The 19,303-nt window shown below is 46.0% G+C and overlaps 1 protein-coding gene across 1 annotated transcript in view; it reads left to right on the top strand.

The window, feature by feature from the left end:
- DRD2 (dopamine receptor D2) overlaps positions 1 to 19,303 on the top strand; it is a 684,149-nt gene that overhangs the window by 618,572 nt on the left and 46,274 nt on the right. Inside the window, exon 6 of the mRNA XM_063943186.1 lies at positions 5,009 to 5,095. Coding sequence (XP_063799256.1) covers positions 5,009 to 5,095 — 87 coding nt within the window. The remainder of the gene's footprint in view (positions 1 to 5,008; positions 5,096 to 19,303) is intronic.

Here is a 19,303-nt window from a genome sequence, read left to right as displayed (position 1 = left end):
GTGTCCATCATTACACATATAATAATCAGAATTGATCATTAATCCCAATTTCCTTCAGCTCATTTTCACTACTGATTTAAAGTTTGTTCTTTTCAATAATACAATCATCTATCAGAAACTGTAATATATGAAATGGGTGCTGTTCACACAGTCCAGAAGGAAATGCTTATGGGTGCAATTTGATATTATTCTTCTGATAAACTCTAAAAAAGAGAACAAAAAGAAAACTAAATTAGATTTGTAACATGACTCACAATAAATGGATACTTGTACATTACTCTGTACTTCTTTCTTTGTAACTAACTAGAAAAAGGAATAATTGTGAAAATGTTGCATACAGACAGAGCATGGTTTAGATAGCAAGACCTCCAGTCTCAATTTATGGGCCACGTGAACCTCGAGCTGAAAATGTTCAAAGGCCTATTGTGAGAAGTGGAGGCGCTGTGACCAGTGTTGTGTGGGAGTGGCCAGTGACATGTGGGCGTGTAGCATTTTACACTATCAGCCCCAATGTCTCCCTAAATGTTTAAAAGTTTAAAAATTGCACAATTTTGTGAGGAAAATACAATTTTAATACTTATGATTTATGGCTGACATTGTGGCCAGCTGGTGCAGTCACGATAATAGGACATTTTTTATGTAGAAACCTGAAGCTCCATCTGCCACATTGTTAATATGGCACTGAAGACCTGTGACTAACCAAAAGGCATTGCAAGACTTCCTATTGAGGCCACAGTTTTTAGTACATTGAGGGAAATATATCTAACTTTCTAAAGAGGACAAGTGGATAAATTGCTCATAGTAACAAAACAGCTTATAGAATGTACTTTATAAATGATAGCTGTAAGCTGATTCGTTGCTATGAGAAACTTCTCCTTTTGTTCTCTTAAGCTAATCGGTTGCTATGGGAAACTTCTCCACTTGTCCCCTATAGAAGATTTGATAAATCTTTCCCATTGTTTGCTACTTGGATGCAGAGTCAGTTTGATATCCTTACATAAAAGCTCTCTGGAGTAGATTTAATTCTACTGGTTATGGATCAATGGGTTGACAGTCAGAAGGTCGACAATGTCTAGGTCAACACCAAATGGTCAACATGCACAAGGTCAACATGGCAAAAAGGCCAACAGGGTCGACAGGTTGAAATGGAAATGGTCAACACATGAAAAGGCTTTTTAATGTTTCATTTTTTTTGGTGTCAAACTGTTCCTCCCAGCATGTGGACTCCCATTTAGTGCACTTGGTCCCTCAAATGGCTTGCTTTACTTGCCATGTTTAGAGCAAAGTGCCTCACTCTGCTCCTATTCGCTCAGCACAGGTTACTTTTCCCAGTTGTAGTCCATATGTATGGTAAAGTATGAAAAAGTCCTGAAAATGAAAATAAAAAAATTCATGTCGACCTTTTCATGTGTCGACCATTGTCAAGTTGACCTTTGAGCATGGATTGTCAACCATATGCATATTGACCATTAGGTGTCGACCTATTGCTTGTTGACCTTTTCACTGTCAACTTATCATCCAGATACCAATTCTACCTACTGTACGCCTCATGTTGGAAAACATGAAAAATATTCTTGAAGCTTTGCCCACATAATTCAGTTTTGGTATTCCAATCTGACAGGCTCACACCAGAACAATCACAATAACAGTGACATTACCTTTTTATAATTAAGATGTTTTGCTGAATGCATATAAAATTACTGCAATTATGAATATGTAAGCTTTACCATGTAGATTTTAAAGGGGATCAATATGAATTACCAGAGGCCAGGATACTGGTCGTCAGCATACCGACAGCGGCATCCCGGCCACCAGTATGCCAGCAGTGGGACAAGGGCAAAGAATCCCCTTGTGGCCTCACTGCACTTGCCATACTGTGGGCTTGGTGGCTCGCTGCGCTGGCCGCGCTCGCCACAGGTTCTATTCTCACTCTATGGGTGTCATGGACACCCATGAGTGGGAATAGCCCCTGTGCACCAGGATTCTGGCATGCGGCATATTCAGCTTTTGGGATTCCGGCATCGGTGTCCTGACCGATGGGATCCCAAGTGTTGGAAAATTAACTGCATCCCTTTTAAAGGTATTCTGAAGTACTAATGAAGTGAATACATCTACTGTAAATTAGTTTGTCAGATTTTAAGGCATTTAAAGCACACAACTGTTATTACACTAATGATCCAAAAACCAGCTATACAGAAATTTTAAAACAAGAAACATAAAAAAGCTGCACAATAATTGTTGTGAACAGAGAAGTGGTGAGATAGACACATGTATGTTTGCTTTTGTTTTGCATAAAACGTGCATTTTTGTGCTAGATAGAAATACAGAAAAAGGCTTACTGTATATTTGCAGCTGTATGTAAAATTCTGTTGCATTGTACACTTTTAACTTCAGTTCCTAAAGATATGGAATGTGGGTAGACAATGGTAGACAAACATAGGCTGAGTATAGTAATAGTGTGTTTCCTTATTGCAACTGAGTTACACCTGCACACAAACGGAGAAGGGTTTTGCCAAGCAGATTCTTTACCACTAATATGAAAGATGCACTGAAAAAAATGATGACTACTAGCCCCTCTGATTGGCTTATTGCATCTAGATACACCCCTACTGCGTATAGCTTATTGTTATATGAAATTGTAGCCATCTATTCATATTACTTAATTGATATTTAAATTTGAACTAAAATATTTTTGTTTTGTTTTTAAAAAGTATTTTATTTTATTGAAAAGAAACAATTAGTACAATTAGCATATGCCAACAGTGGGATGCAATAAAAACTGAAATAAACAGAACAATATATTGAAAAGGATTCCAAGGAGAGCATAATGAATGGAACCACAACAGAAATAACAAAACATGAAATCAATCTGTGAGCAAGTAGGCATCAGTAGAGGCACAAAACAATAATCAATCACGGAACAGCCCAGCCAGTAGACTGCAACAGGGGTATTATTAAAGGCTTCAGAAGCGGGGAGGTTGAGGGAGTGGAGGGGAGGGAGACAAAAAAGCAGTCTGAGGGTCAGAAAGGAACACCAAAATTTATTTTTAAAGGGTAAGACAATGGATTTAGTTCAATTACAGTGAATTTGTACTTTTACTTTGTACTTGTGTTTGTATGTGAAAATATTTTGTGTGATAAATGCTAATTTTCTTTTCATTATTAACACTGTCCAGACACTATTTTATTCTATGTATGGGACACTTCTTTACTGGATTACATTTTGCGCATATTGGGTATATTGACTTTAGCATTTACTACTAAAACTGTGAAGCCACATCTTCAAGTGCATATGCTATTGTTTTCTCCTGGTGTAAACCTGAAGCATATGTTACTGTTGCAGAGCTGGACATATTTTGAGAACAGCATACACACATTATCATACCTCCCAACATCCGAGAAAGCAAGCAAAGAGGGAATCCCTCGTGCGACGAAGCCACATGCGACCAAAAATAGGATGGGGCCTATGGAAAAGGGAGTGCCACAATCGAGAGCCATTACCTAGTTTTAATAATTCAACAAGTCACTCTGTCTCCTGTGATTATTCACCACTAAGCAAAGCAGCGAGTGACAGGAGCCTCCCAACTGCCCCGCATCACGGAACACTGCAGCCCGCGTGTGAGACAGCAGGACAGTCCCCCCAAAAAAGGAACTGTACCATGTAAATCGGGACAGTTGGGAGGTATGCATTATTGTGACACATCAACACGTTTTACAAATGTATTTTTGCTATAAAATGCATCCACATGAGCCTCTTATGGTGGGTACACATTAGGCATTGTGCTCTATGAAGGAAGTTGCCTAGTGTGTTCCCTTCCCTGTCGGGGCGGTCATCGGCAATGCGTACACACTGAGCGATATGCAAATGATATCCCTCGGTGACGTCACACAGTGGCCGGTCTGTGCATGCAGTCCAAATTGAGCTGCATGAACAGCCAACAGCGAGGGTCATTAAAGTCCCGCGTGGCCATGCATCACTCGTCATTGGGCAGCGTTCACACCAGTCGACATGGTAAACAACGTCGCTCAGGAATTGTTTACTTTATCTGCAAGTTTGTACCCACCTTTACATGCAATTTTTGAGCGGCACTGCCAAACAGTTTAGTGGGTTTGTCAGGAATAGTGTGGGGGAAGATGGGGTTAATTTGTAGATGTACATTAAAATAAGCAACACTGGGGGTCATTTTGACCCATTCTGACCTGATCGCACCCTGCAGTTTATCGCAGCAGTGCGATCGGGTCAGCATTGCGCATGTGCCAGCGCTGCAGTGCTCCGGCACTGCAGTGCACCGGTGCATGCCAGATGGCCGAAGGCCGTCATTGCTTAGCGATTGACAGGCAGAGGCGGTTGCTGGGCAGGAGGGGGTGGACGGCGGCATTAAACCGCCGTTTAGGGAGCGCAGTCCGGCCAATGCAGGCTTGGCCGGACCATTGATGGGGGTGGCCCGCGATGGCTGCATGACGTCACACGCAGCCGCTGCGACCCGGGCAGCGAAGAATTTCTCCCGGCTAGCTGCAGGAGCTGCGCTGGATAGGAGTTACTCCTCAAATGCAAAAGCATCGCCACTGTGTGATGCTTTTGCACTTCTGTGGAGGGGGGGGGCGGCACTGACATGCGGGGCAGACTAGCCCTGTGCTGGGCATCCCCCCACATGTCTGAGTGCCTGATCGTAGCTGTGCTAAATTTAGCACAGTTACGATCAACTCGGAATGACCCCCATTATCTGTACAAAAAAATCAGGCACTGATTAAACCGTGCACCTTTTACACACAAAGCCACAAATTAGTGAACTACTATTGGTTGAACTACAGTACTGTTAATATGTATTTAATGTACACCCACAACAGAACTATGCAGAGAAATATATGTTCTTCAATAAGCTCCTTCTTCTTTTGTCTTTAAAGTAATAATAATAATTTAGCTGATAAACTGTTCTTAAACAACCATGCTGTCAATAGAGCAAGGCGCTGTTCCTTTCACATCAAGCACTTGTGTTTTGTTTCTTAGGACAAATGCACTCATCCAGAAGATGTGAAGCTGTGCTCTGTCTTTGTTAAATCCAATGGGAATTTCCAAGCTAATAAAAAGAAAGTGGTGAGTATTATAACCTGGAACTATGTATAGAATGAAGTCTTTTCAATGTGTCAAGGAGTATATTGTAACTGAAAAGTCATACAACAGGTTGTTAGAACCAAAAATGGAATTAATAGGTTATACTGTGTTTTACAAGTATTACAAAAGTAAAGCAATTGATTTTGAAAAATGATGAAGGCCTCCTAAGGTACACATTTAGAATGGGCCTCTGGTACAGAAAAGTTTACCAACTAAATCCATAGATCTAAACATTTTCATAGTTGAGATTATTCTCTTATATGGACAAAATTAAATAAGAAATATTAGAAATTCCTGCATACTTGCCTACTCTCCTGTGACTGCCAGGAGGCTCCCAAAAATTGGGTGGCACTCACAGCCTCGGGAAAGTGAGCAAGTCTCCTGGAGCTGCCTGTACCCCTGCTACCCCTATCACCCAGCCACTCACTTACTGGGTAGGCAGATGACACGATTCGTATGGAATCTTGTCATAGTAGTCATGGTAATCTCAGCACTGTACAGTGCGGGAAATGGCTACGATGATGCAAACAGGCAGTCACACCCCTAGTAACACGTCACGTCTCCTCCCTGCCCCATATACTAAACCAAGCCCCCCCGCATCACCTACCGATGAGCTGACCAAGAGAGGGCAGCTGCAAAGTTGGCAACCATGAGTCACAGCAATGATATATAACCAAGGGGCTAATTCAGACCTGATCATAGCCGTGCAAAATTTTGCATAGCCATGATCAGTTACTCAGACATGAAGGGGGATGCCCAGAACAGGGCTAGTCCGCCCCGCATGTCTGCCCCCCCCCCCCCCACACACACACACACACAAGTTCAAAATAATTGCACAGCGGCTATGCTTTTGTTCTTAACGAGTAGCTCCCCACCAGTGCAGCTCCTGCGCGCTGGCAGGGAGCTACCCGTTGTTGTCCGGTTTGCAGTGGCTGCGTGTGACATCATGCAGCCGCCATGGCCTGCCCCCTGCACGGACCAATCATGCCTGCGTTGCCCAGACCGCGCCCCTAAAATGGCAGCCAAACGCTGCTGGAATGCTCCTTCCTGCCTGTCAGTCAGGCAGAGGCAATCACTGGGCTGAGCATGCACCAGCGCTGTGCGGCGTCGGCGCATGCGCAGTTCAGACATAATCGTCTGCTGTGCGAAAACACACAGCAGCAATCAGGTCTGAATTAGGCCCCATGTACAGAAGGAGTAGACAGTGTGCACCAATCTAGCTGCTGTGGGACTATACTTCCCAGTATGCCCTGCTACAGTTTTGCTGTTAGGGTATGCTAAAACTATGTCAGGACAGGCTGGGATGTGTGGTTCCACAGCAGGTGAAGTACCATGCATGCATACCCTTGATCCCCTTAGGATACCTAACATTACTATTTACTCTGTGTTACGGTGGTTAGTATTGTTGCTACAAAGCAATGGTGCCTTGTGTTTGACAATAATTAGCAGTGTCAGTATGTCCCACTATATTGTAACGGTGTCCTCCTATGTTCATACTTGCCTACACTCCTGAATCCTGCGGGAGACTTACAATTTTTTCAGTAGTCCCTTGCAACCCCAGAAGAGTAGTACACCTCTCACATCCCGCTCACTTTCTAATGATGTGTACAGAATTAGTGATGAGCACCGGAAATTTTTCGGGTTTTGGGTTCGGTTCCGCGGCCGTGTTTTGGGTTCGAACGCGTTTTGGCAAAACCTCACCGAATTTTTTTTGTCGGATTCGGGTGTGTTTTGGATTCGGGTGTTTTTTTCAAAAAACCCTAAAAAACAGCTTAAATCATAGAATTTGGGGGTCATTTTGATCCCAAAGTATTATTAACCTCAATAACCATAATTTCCACTCATTTTCAGTCTATTCTGAACACCTCACACCTCACAATATTATTTTTAGTCCTAAAATTTGCACCGAGGTCGCTGGATGGCTAAGCTAAGCGACCCAAGTGGCCGACACAAACACCTGGCCCATCTAGGAGTGGCACTGCAGTGTCACGCAGGATGGCCCTTCCAAAAAACACCCCCCAAACAGCACATGACGCAAAGAAAAATGAAAGAAAAAAGAGGTGCAAGATGGAATTGTCCTTGGGCCCTCCCACCCACCCTTATGTTGTATAAACAGGACATGCACACTTTAACCAACCCATCATTTCAGTGACAGGGTCTGCCACACGACTGTGACTGAAATGACGGGTTGGTTTGGACCCCCACCAAAAAAGAAGCAATTAATCTCTCCTTGCACAAACTGGCTCTACAGAGGCAAGATGTCCACCTCATCATCATCCTCCGATTCATCACCGTGTACATCCCCCTCCTCACAGATTATCAATTCGTCCCCACTGGAATCCACCATCTCAGCTCCCTGTGTACTTTGTGGAGGCAATTGCTGCTGGTCAATGTCTCCACGGAGGAATTGATTATAATTCATTTTAATGAACATCATCTTCTCCACATTTTCTGGATGTAACCTCGTACGCCGATTGCTGACAAGGTGAGCGGCGGCACTAAACACTCTTTCGGAGTACACACTTGTGGGAGGGCAACTTAGGTAGAATAAAGCCAGTTTGTGCAAGGGCCTCCAAATTGCCTCTTTTTCCTGCCAGTATAAGTACGGACTGTCTGACGTGCCTACTTGGATGCGGTCACTCATATAATCCTCCACCATTCTTTCAATGGGGAGAGAATCATATGCAGTGACAGTAGACGACATGTCCGTAATCGTTGTCAGGTCCTTCAGTCCGGACCAGATGTCAGCATCAGCAGTCGCTCCAGACTGCCCTGCATCACCGCCAGCGGGTGGGCTCGGAATTCTGAGCCTTTTCCTCGCACCCCCAGTTGCGGGAGAATGTGAAGGAGGAGATGTTGACAGGTCGCGTTCCGCTTGACTTGACAATTTTGTCACCAGCAGTTCTTTGAACCCCAGCAGACTTGTGTCTGCCGGAAAGAGAGATCCAAGGTAGGTTTTAAATCTAGGATCGAGCACGGTGGCCAAAATGTAGTGCTCTGATTTCAACAGATTGACCACCCGTGAATCCTTGTTAAGCGAATTAAGGGCTCCATCCACAAGTCCCACATGCCTAGCGGAATCGCTCTGTGTTAGCTCCTCCTTCAATGTCTCCAGCTTCTTCTGCAAAAGCCTGATGAGGAGAATGACCTGACTCAGGCTGGCAGTGTCTGAACTGACTTCACGTGTGGCAAGTTCAAAAGGTTGCAGAACCTTGCACAACGTTGAAATCATTCTCCACTGCGCTTGAGACAGGTGCATTCCACCTCCTATATCGTGCTCAGTTGTATAGGCTTGAATGGCCTTTTGCTGCTCCTCCAACCTCTGAAGCATATTTGATTCTGCACCACCAAATTCAAGGTATGTGCAAAACATGGGACGTGCTGGAATTTGCCCATATTTAATGCACACACAATATTGCTGGCGTTGTCCGATGCCACAAATCCACAGGAGAGTCCAATTGGGGTAAGCCATTCTGCGATGATCTTCCTCAGTTGCCGTAAGAGGTTTTTAGCTGTGTGCGTATTCTGGAAAGCGGTGATACAAAGCGTAGCCTGCCTAGGAAAGAGTTGGCGTTTGCGAAATGCTGCTACTGGTGCCGCCGCTGCTGTTCTTGCGGCGGGAGTCCATACATCTACCCAGTGGGCTGTCACAGTCATATAGTCCTGAGCCTGCCCTGCTCCACTTGTCCACATGTCCGTGGTTAAGTGGACATTGGGTACAACTGCATTTTTTAGGACACTGGTGAGTCTTTTTCTGAGGTCTGTGTACATTTTCGGTATCGCCTGCCTAGAGAAATGGAACCTAGATGGTATTTGGTACCGGGGACACAGTACCTCCAACAAGTCTCTAGTTGCCTCTGCAGTAATGATGGATACCGGAACCACGTTTCTCACCGCCCAGGATGCCAAGGCCTCAGTTATCCGCTTTGCAGCAGGATGACTGCTGTGATATTTCATCTTCCTCGCAAAGGACTGCTGGACAGTCAATTGCTTGGTGGAAGTAGTAAAAGTGGTCTTACGAGTACGACTTCCCCTCTGGGATGACCATCGACTCCCGGCAGCAACAACAGCAGCGCCAGCAGCAGTAGGCGTTACACGCAAGGATGCATCGGAGGAATCCCAGGCAGGAGAGGACTCGTCAGAATTGCCAGTGACATGGCCTGCAGGACTATTGGCATTCCTGGGGAAGGAGGAAATTGACACTGAGGGAGTTGGTGGGGTGTTTTGCGTGAGCTTGGTTACAAGAGGAAGGGATTTACTGGTCAGTGGACTGCTTCCGCTGTCGCTTAAAGTTTTTGAACTTGTCAATGACTTATGATGAATGCGCTGCAGGTGACGTATAAGGGAGGATGTTCCGAGGTGGTTAACGTCCTTACCCCTACTTATTACAGCTTGACAAAGGCAACACATGGCTTGACAAATGTTGTCCGCATTTCTGTTGAAATACTTCCACACCGAAGAGCTGATTTTTTTGGTATTTTCACCAGGCATGTCAATAGCCCTATTCCTCCCACGGACAACAGGTGTCTCCCCGGGTGCCTGACTTAAACAAACCACCTCACCATCAGAATCCTCCTGGTCAATTTCCTCCCCAGCGCCAGCAACACCCATATCCTCCTCATCCTGGTGTACTTCAACACTGACATCTTCAATCTGACTATCAGGAACTGGACTGCGGGTGCTCCTTCCAGCACTTGCAGGGGGCGTGCAAATGGTGGAAGGCGCATGCTCTTCACGTCCAGTGTTGGGAAGGTCAGGCATCGCAAACGACACAATTGGACTCTCCTTGTGGATTTGTGATTTCGAAGAACGCACAGTTCTTTGCTGTGCTTTTGCCAGCTTGAGTCTTTTCATTTTTCTAGCGAGAGGCTGAGTGCTTCCATCCTCATGTGAAGCTGAACCACTAGCCATGAACATAGGCCAGGGCCTCAGCCGTTCCTTGCCACTCCGTGTGGTAAATGGCATATTGGCAAGTTTACGCTTCTCCTCCGACAATTTTATTTTAGATTTTTGAGTCCTTTTTTTACTGATATTTGGTGTTTTGGATTTTACATGCTCTGTACTATGACATTGGGCATCGGCCTTGGCAGACGACGTTGCTGGCATTTCATCGTCTCGGCCATGACTAGTGGCAGCAGCTTCAGCACGAGGTGGAAGTCGATCTTGATCTTTCCCTATTTTTGGAACCTCAACATTTTTGTTCTCCATATTTTAATAGGCACAACTAAAAGGCACCTCAGGTAAACAATAGAGATGGATGGATACTAGTATACTTATGGATTGATGAGCGACTGCCGACACAGAGGTAGCTACAGCCGTGGACTACCGTACTGCGTCTGCTGCTAATATAGACTGGATGATAATGAGATATAAAATATATATATATCACTACTGCAGCCGGACAGGTATATATTATATAATGACGGACCTGCTGGACACTGTCAGCTCAGCACTGCAGACTCCTAAAGTAAGCTACTAGTATCAAGAAGATAGAAAAAAAAAAAAAAACCACAGGTAGGTGGTATACAATTATGGATGGACGAGCGACTGCCGACACAGAGGTAGCTACAGCCGTGGACTACCGTACTGCGTCTGCTGCTAATATAGTGTCACAACTGAGGGCCTGAGCTGACGGGAGGCAGTCTCAGTTGTAGGGGCTGAGATGTACCGGAACCTGGGAGGTTGTATCAGACCCCTGGACATGTAAGTAACATGAATAATAACTGCCCGAAGGCGTGACCACGACAACTTGGATAAAAGTCAATGATGTTTATTATGACAACTCCGCAACACAGCAGCAGTAAAAGAAAATGTAAAAGTCAGCAAAGAATAAATACAGTTCCTGGGTACTACAGGATGGCAGGAGCCACAGGGCACTGGTAGTGTGAGATAGTTCTTATGATCTTCTAGATGGAAAGTCCTTACCAGGCCCGACTGTAGCAATGGAGATAACCCAGGATTGTGCCAGCTGGTGTTCCAGGAAAAGCTGGGTTGCTGAAGATAAAACAGCTGCTGTGGATACTGGCTGGAACCAGACTGTTGTTAGCACGGAGTGGATACTGGCTGGAACCAGTTAAATAATAAATGAACTTGGGAGCGATGAAATATGAACTGAAATGTAGAACTTGAGAGCGGAGAAATAATAATACCGGTGGAGAGTGGTAAAGTGTAGAAAGGACACCGGCCCTTTAAGGGAAGCTGTACTCTGCTGGAAGCTGAGCTGGAAGCAGGTAATGTTGTAGCTGGAAACAGATGAATCCACAATGGATTGGAGAGTCAGGCTACACCGCAGGTGGAATGCTGGTGCGGGTCTCTATGGTGGAAGTCTTGAGACAGGAGCTGGAACCTGGAAGACAATCACAGGAGAGAGACAAACAGGAACTAGGTTTGACAACCAAAGCACTGACGCCTTCCTTGCTCAGGCACAGTGTATTTATACCTGCAGCAAGGAAGGGATTGGCTAGGCAATTATGCAGATTATCAATACTGAGAACAGATTGGTGGAAATGATCAGCTGACAGAATCCAAGATGGCTGCGCCCATGCAGACACTTGGAGGGAAGTTTGGTTTGTAATCCATGTGGTAATGAAAACAGTAATGGCGGCGCCGGCCACCGGAGACAGGAGGCGCCAGGCTGACAGATGCACATCCAACCACGCGGACACAGCGGAGGCCGCGGCTGACGTAATCGCCACTCAGACACTCTGCATGCAGAAGTTCAGGGACGGCGGCGGAGGCCGCGGGAGACGCCATGCCAGGTGTAATATGGCGTTTACTGTGACAGCGTCCCAGAGTGACAGGAGAGGATACAGGAATGTACACATCAGGATAACAGATGGGATCCGGTCCTGGAGCGCTGAGCCAGCCTTAGGAGGCATCTGATGGGTAAGAAATGGCGTCCAGATACCCGGATCGTGACCGCACCCCCCCCTTTAGGAGTGGCCCCAGGACACTTCTTTAACTTTTGAGGAAACTTGGAATGGAATCTCCGGACCAAGGCAGGAGCATGGACATCAGAAGCATTGGTCCATGAACGTTCCTCAGGACCATAACCCTTCCAGTCAATAAGATATTGTAGTTGACCGTAACGGTGACGTGAGTCCAGGATCTTGGCCACTTCATACTCAACGCCTCGTTGAGTTTGGACTTTCGGAGTTGGAGGAAGTGAGGAATGAAACCGATTCAAGATCAGCGGTTTCAACAGGGAAACATGGAATGTCCTGGGTATTTTTAAGAAGGGAGGCAACTGGAGTCTGTAAGCAACAGGATTGATGACTTGTTCAATCTTGAAAGGACCGATATAGCGAGGTGCAAACTTCATACTGGGAACTCTTAACCTCAAATTCTTCGTGGATAACCATACCCGATCACCCACCTTGAGAGCAGGAACTGCTCGACGCTTCTTATCCGCAAACTTCTTGTACCTGAACGATGCCTTGAGCAGAGCTGATCGTACGCTCTTCCAGATATTGGCAAACTGATGCAAGGTGATATCCACTGCGGGAACAGAAGTTGCTGGAAGCGGTTGGAACTCAGGGACTTTAGGGTGGAATCCAAAGTTAGTGAATAATGGTGTTGAAGCAGATGAAGAATGATACTGGTTGTTATGACAGAACTCGGCCCAGGGAAGTAATTGAACCCAGTCATCTTGAGAGGAGGACACATAGATGCGGAGGAAGGCCTCCAAGTCCTGATTCACCCTCTCGGTTTGACCATTGGTCTGAGGATGGTAAGCCGTGGAAAACTTTAGCTTGACTTGGAGGACTTGACATAAACTTCGCCAGAATTTGGCTGTGAATTGAACTCCTCGATCTGAGATAATTTCTTCAGGAAGACCGTGGAGTCGGAAGATCTCTTGTATGAATACTTGAGCCAACTTGGAAGCTGACGGAAGACCGGTGAGAGGAATGAAGTGTGCCATCTTGGTGAACCGGTCAACTACCACCCAGATGGTATTGAACTTGTTGCACATGGGTAAGTCTGTAATGAAATCCATCGACAAGTGGGTCCATGGTCGACGGGGAACGGATAGTGGAACCAGTTGCCCCGCAGGCGACTGGCGGGATACTTTATGTTGGGCACACTTTGGGCAAGATGCAATAAACTCCAAGACGTCCTTTTTCAGAGTTGGCCACCAATAGGACCTAGAGATAAACTCCAGGGTTTTTTGGATACCTGTATGTCCGGCAAAACGGGAAGCATGGGCCCAATGCATGAGCTTCTTCCTTAGCATCGGCTTCACAAAAATATTCCCTGATGGGGGCATAGAGTCCATCCCTACCATGGAGAATGCCAACGGATTTATAATAGGATGCTTGTCTGAAGACTCTGACTCATTTTCTTGCTCCCATGAGTGGGAAAGAGCATCGGCCTTGCGATTCTGAGAGCCCGGACAGAACTGGAGTTTAAAGTCGAACCTGGAAAAGAAAAGTGCCCATCTGGCCTGACGAGGGTTGAGACATTGTGCGCCCTTCAGGTATAAAAGGTTCTTGTGGTCTGTAAGTATGGTGATTGAATGAGAAGCTCCCTCCAACAGATACCTCCACTCTTCTAGAGCGAGCTTGATGGCTAGCAACTCCTGGTCGCCAATGGCATAGTTGCGCTCAGCTGGGGAGAACTTCCGGGAGAAGAAACTGCAAGGGTGTAAATGGCCATCTTTAGCCCTCTGAGATAACACCGCTCCTACTCCAACGGAGGAGGCATCCACCTCTAAGATGAAAGGAGAGTCGATGTCAGGCTGTTTCAGAACAGGCGCAGAGATGAACCTTTGTTTTAAAAGATGAAATGCTTGCATGGCTTCTTCAGACCACTTGGACGGGTTAGCACCCTTCTTAGTGAAAGCAGTAATAGGCGCCACAATGGTGGAAAAGTCTCGTATAAACTTTCGGTAATAGTTGGCGAACCCTAAGAACCTCTGGACCCCTTTGAGGGTTAAGGGTACCGGCCAATTTTGGATTGCTTGTAGTTTCTCAGGATCCATCTCTAGTCCGGAACCGGACACAATGTACCCTAGAAACGGAATGGACTTGACTTCAAAGACGCATTTTTCTAATTTGCAATAGAGATGATTGACACGGAGACGGGACAGAACCTCTTTAACCCAAAAACGATGTTCCTCTAAATCGTTGGCAAAAATGAGGATATCGTCTAGATAGACCACGACATGACGGTATGGAATGTCTCTGAAGATCTCATTGACAAAATGCTGGAAGACAGCTGGAGCATTGCTCAATCCGAAGGGCATGACGAGGTACTCATAATGTCCGTCACGGGTGTTAAAGGCGGTCTTCCACTCGTCACCCTCACGGATCCGGATGAGATTGTATGCACCTCGCAAGTCCAGCTTTGTAAAGATGGTAGCTCCGCTAACTCTGTCAAAGAGCTCAGTAATCAGGGGTAAAGGATAACGGTTCTTGATGGTAATGTCGTTCAAACCTCTGTAGTCGATGCACGGCCGCAGACCACCATCTTTCTTTTTTACAAAAAAGAAGCCTGCGCCGGCTGGAGTAGAAGAAGGTCGAATGAACCCCTTTGCTAGGTTCTCTTTAATATATTCCTCCATAGAATGCGTCTCAGGCAGAGACAACGGATAAGTTCGGCCTCGAGGTGGAACCTTCCCTGGAACGAGATCAATCGGACAGTCCCATTCTCTATGAGGAGGAAGGATATCAGCAGAAGCTTTACTGAACACATCCGTGAAATCTTGATATGGAGGAGGTGGAACATCAGACGACCTGGGGGAGGAAGAACAGACAGGCAATACTTTAAACAAACATGTCTCAGCACAGGAGGAACCCCATGCCAGGATTTGCGTAGTCGTCCAATCAATTGTAGGATTGTGAAGACGGAGCCATGGAAGGCCCAGGACCACAGGATGTGTGGCTCTTGGAATCACTAAAAAAGAAATAAGTTCGGAATGAAGAACTCCCACTCTCAGACGAACTGGTAGAGTCCTTAAAGAAATAACTGCATCAAAAATTTTGCTGCCATCCACGGCAGTTAAAGAAATGGACGAAGGAAGTCTCTCGGTGGGTAGGGACCACCGTTTAACATAGGCTTCGGTAATAAAGTTCCCAGCTGCTCCGGAATCAAGGAGGGCAATGACGTTCCGATAACGTTGAGCAACTTGAAGCGAGACTGGGAGATTACAATCTTGAGGAGATGGAGAGGAGATCATTACTCCTAGCCGGCCCTCTCCTTGGCGAGCTAGGATTTGGAGTTTCCCGGACGTTTGGGACAGGCATTAATGGTGTGAGACGGAGCTGCACAATAGAGACAGAGAAACTCGGAGAGACGTCTTCGGCACTCAGCAGGAGTTAAACGGGAACGGCCAAGTTGCATGGGCTCATCTTTAGATGGTGACAGTTGACGAGGAGGAGGAGCAGAAGATTTTGGAGCAGATGATCTTCCACGCTCAGTTGCTCTCTCTCTGAAACGTAAATCAACTTTCGTGCAGAGTGAGATTAGCTCATCTAACTTAGAAGGTAAGTCTCTGGTAGCTAACTCATCTTTAATACGCTCAGATAAGCCATGCCAGAATGCAGCATACAGGGCCTCGTCGTTCCATGCCAGTTCGGATGCCAGGATCTGGAACTGTATCAGATATTGTCCTACAGTACGTGACCCCTGGCGTAAACGGAGAATCTCGGATGAAGCTGAGGTTACCCGGCCTGGCTCGTCGAAGATGCGCCTGAATGTTGACACGAAGGCAGTGTAGGAAGATAGCAGGGTGTCGGACCTCTCCCATAACGGTGATGCCCAATCAAGGGCTGAGCCACTGAGAAGAGAAATAATGTAGGCAATTTTTGTACGGTCACTGGGAAAATTGCCAGGTTGTAGCTCAAACTGAATCTCACACTGGTTGAGAAATCCCCTGCAGAATCTTGGAGATCCGTCAAATTTTGCTGGCGTTGGAAGATGAAGACGTGGAGCAGAAATGGGTAAGGTGGGTGGGGTTATAGCTGGAGTCACTGTGGTTGACGCACCAGACGCGCCTGATCCACGGAGAGTTGTCTGAATCCCATCCAGCCGAGTAGAGAGATCCTGGAGACAGCGGATGATGTGGCCCTGTGCAGCCTCCTGATGTTCTAGTCGGGCTGCCAGTTCTTGCATCGGCCTGGCTGCTTGATCCTGGTCTCCGGCTGGATTCATTAGGTCAGTGCTTACTGTCACAACTGAGGGCCTGAGCTGACGGGAGGCAGTCTCAGTTGTAGGGGCTGAGATGTACCGGAACCTGGGAGGTTGTATCAGACCCCTGGACATGTAAGTAACATGAATAATAACTGCCCGAAGGCGTGACCACGACAACTTGGATAAAAGTCAATGATGTTTATTATGACAACTCCGCAACACAGCAGCAGTAAAAGAAAACGTAAAAGTCAGCAAAGAATAAATACAGTTCCTGGGTACTACAGGATGGCAGGAGCCACAGGGCACTGGTAGTGTGAGATAGTTCTTATGATCTTCTAGATGGAAAGTCCTTACCAGGCCCGACTGTAGCAATGGAGATAACCCAGGATTGTGCCAGCTGGTGTTCCAGGAAAAGCTGGGTTGCTGAAGATAAAACAGCTGCTGTGGATACTGGCTGGAACCAGACTGTTGTTAGCACGGAGTGGATACTGGCTGGAACCAGTTAAATAATAAATGAACTTGGGAGCGATGAAATATGAACTGAAATGTAGAACTTGAGAGCGGAGAAATAATAATACCGGTGGAGAGTGGTAAAGTGTAGAAAGGACACCGGCCCTTTAAGGGAAGCTGTACTCTGCTGGAAGCTGAGCTGGAAGCAGGTAATGTTGTAGCTGGAAACAGATGAATCCACAATGGATTGGAGAGTCAGGCTACACCGCAGGTGGAATGCTGGTGCGGGTCTCTATGGTGGAAGTCTTGAGACAGGAGCTGGAACCTGGAAGACAATCACAGGAGAGAGACAAACAGGAACTAGGTTTGACAACCAAAGCACTGACGCCTTCCTTTCTCAGGCACAGTGTATTTATACCTGCAGCAAGGAAGGGATTGGCTAGGCAATTATGCAGATTATCAATACTGAGAACAGATTGGTGGAAATGATCAGCTGACAGAATCCAAGATGGCTGCGCCCATGCAGACACTTGGAGGGAAGTTTGGTTTGTAATCCATGTGGTAATGAAAACAGTAATGGCGGCGCCGGCCACCGGAGACAGGAGGCGCCAGGCTGACAGATGCACATCCAACCACGCGGACACAGCGGAGGCCGCGGCTGACGTAATCGCCACTCAGACACTCTGCATGCAGAAGTTCAGGGACGGCGGCGGAGGCCGCGGGAGACGCCATGCCAGGTGTAATATGGCGTTTACTGTGACAGCGTCCCAGAGTGACAGGAGAGGATACAGGAATGTACACATCAGGATAACAGATGGGATCCGGTCCTGGAGCGCTGAGCCAGCCTTAGGAGGCATCTGATGGGTAAGAAATGGCGTCCAGATACCCGGATCGTGACATATAGACTGGATGATAATGATATAAAAAAAATATATATATATCACTACTGCAGCCGGACAGGTATATATTATATAATGACGGACCTGCTGGACACTGTCAGCTCAGCACTGCAGACTCCTAAAGTAAGCTACTAGTATCAAGAAGATAGAAAAAAAAAAAAACACCACGGGTAGGTGGTATACAATTATGGATGGACGAGCGACTGCCGACACAGAGGTAGCTATAGCCGTGGACTACCGTACTGCGTCTGCTGCTAATATAGACTGGATGATAATGAGATATAAAATATATATATATCACTACTGCAGCCGGACAGGTATATATTATATAATGACGGACCTGCTGGACACTGTCAGCTCAGCACTGCAGACTCCTAAAGTAAGCTACTAGTAGTATCAAGAAGATAGAAGAAAAAAAAACACCACAGGTAGGTGGTATACAATTATGGATGGACGAGCGACTGCCGACACAGAGGTAGCTACAGCCGTGGACTACCGTACTGCGTCTGCTGCTAATATAGACTGGATGATAATGATATAAAAAATATATATATATCACTACTGCAGCCGGACAGGTATATATTATATAATGACGGACCTGCTGGACACTGTCAGCTCAGCACTGCAGACTCCTAAAGTAAGCTACTAGTATCAAGAAGATAGAAAAAAAAAAAAACACCACGGGTAGGTGGTATACAATTATGGATGGACGAGCGACTGCCGACACAGAGGTAGCTACAGCCGTGGACTACCGTACTGCGTCTTCTGCTAATATAGACTGGATGATAATGATATAAAAAATATATATATATATCACTACTGCAGCCGGACAGGTATATATTATATAATAACGGACCTGCTGGACACTGTCAGCTCAGCACTGCAGACTCCTAAAGTAAGCTACTAGTATCAAGAAGATAGAAAAAAAAAAACACCACGGGTAGGTGGTATACAATTATGGATGGACGAGCGACTGCCGACACAGAGGTAGCTACAGCGGTGGACTACCGTACTGCGTCTGCTGCTAATATAAACTGGATGATAATGAGATATAAAATATATATATATCACTACTGCAGCCGGACAGGTATATATTATATAATGACGGACCTGCTGGACACTGTCAGCTCAGCACTGCAGACTCCTAAAGTAAGCTACTAGTATCAAGAAGATAGAAAAAAAAAAAACACCACGGGTAGGTGGTATACAATTATGGATGGACGAGCGACTGCCGACACAGAGGTAGCTATAGCCGTGGACTACCGTACTGCGTCTGCTGCTAATATAGACTGGATGATAATGAGATATAAAATATATATATATCACTACTGCAGCCGGACAGGTATATATTATATAATGACGGACCTGCTGGACACTGTCAGCTCAGCACTGCAGACTCCTAAAGTAAGCTACTAGTAGTATCAAGAAGATAGAAAAAAAAAACACCACAGGTAGGTGGTATACAATTATGGATGGACGAGCGACTGCCGACACAGAGGTAGCTACAGCCGTGGACTACCGTACTGCGTCTGCTGCTAATATAGACTGGATGATAATGATATAAAAAATATATATATATCACTACTGCAGCTGGACAGGTATATATTATATAATGACGGACCTGCTGGACACTGTCAGCTCAGCACTGCAGACTCCTAAAGTAAGCTACTAGTATCAAGAAGATAGAAAAAAAAAAACACCACGGGTAGGT

Source organism: Pseudophryne corroboree, chromosome 10 (genome assembly GCF_028390025.1).
Source record: "Pseudophryne corroboree isolate aPseCor3 chromosome 10, aPseCor3.hap2, whole genome shotgun sequence".
Classification (NCBI taxonomy): domain Eukaryota; kingdom Metazoa; phylum Chordata; class Amphibia; order Anura; family Myobatrachidae; genus Pseudophryne; species Pseudophryne corroboree.
The sequence above is the reverse complement of the archived record's forward strand: the minus strand, read 5'-3'. Positions and strand labels throughout refer to the sequence as shown.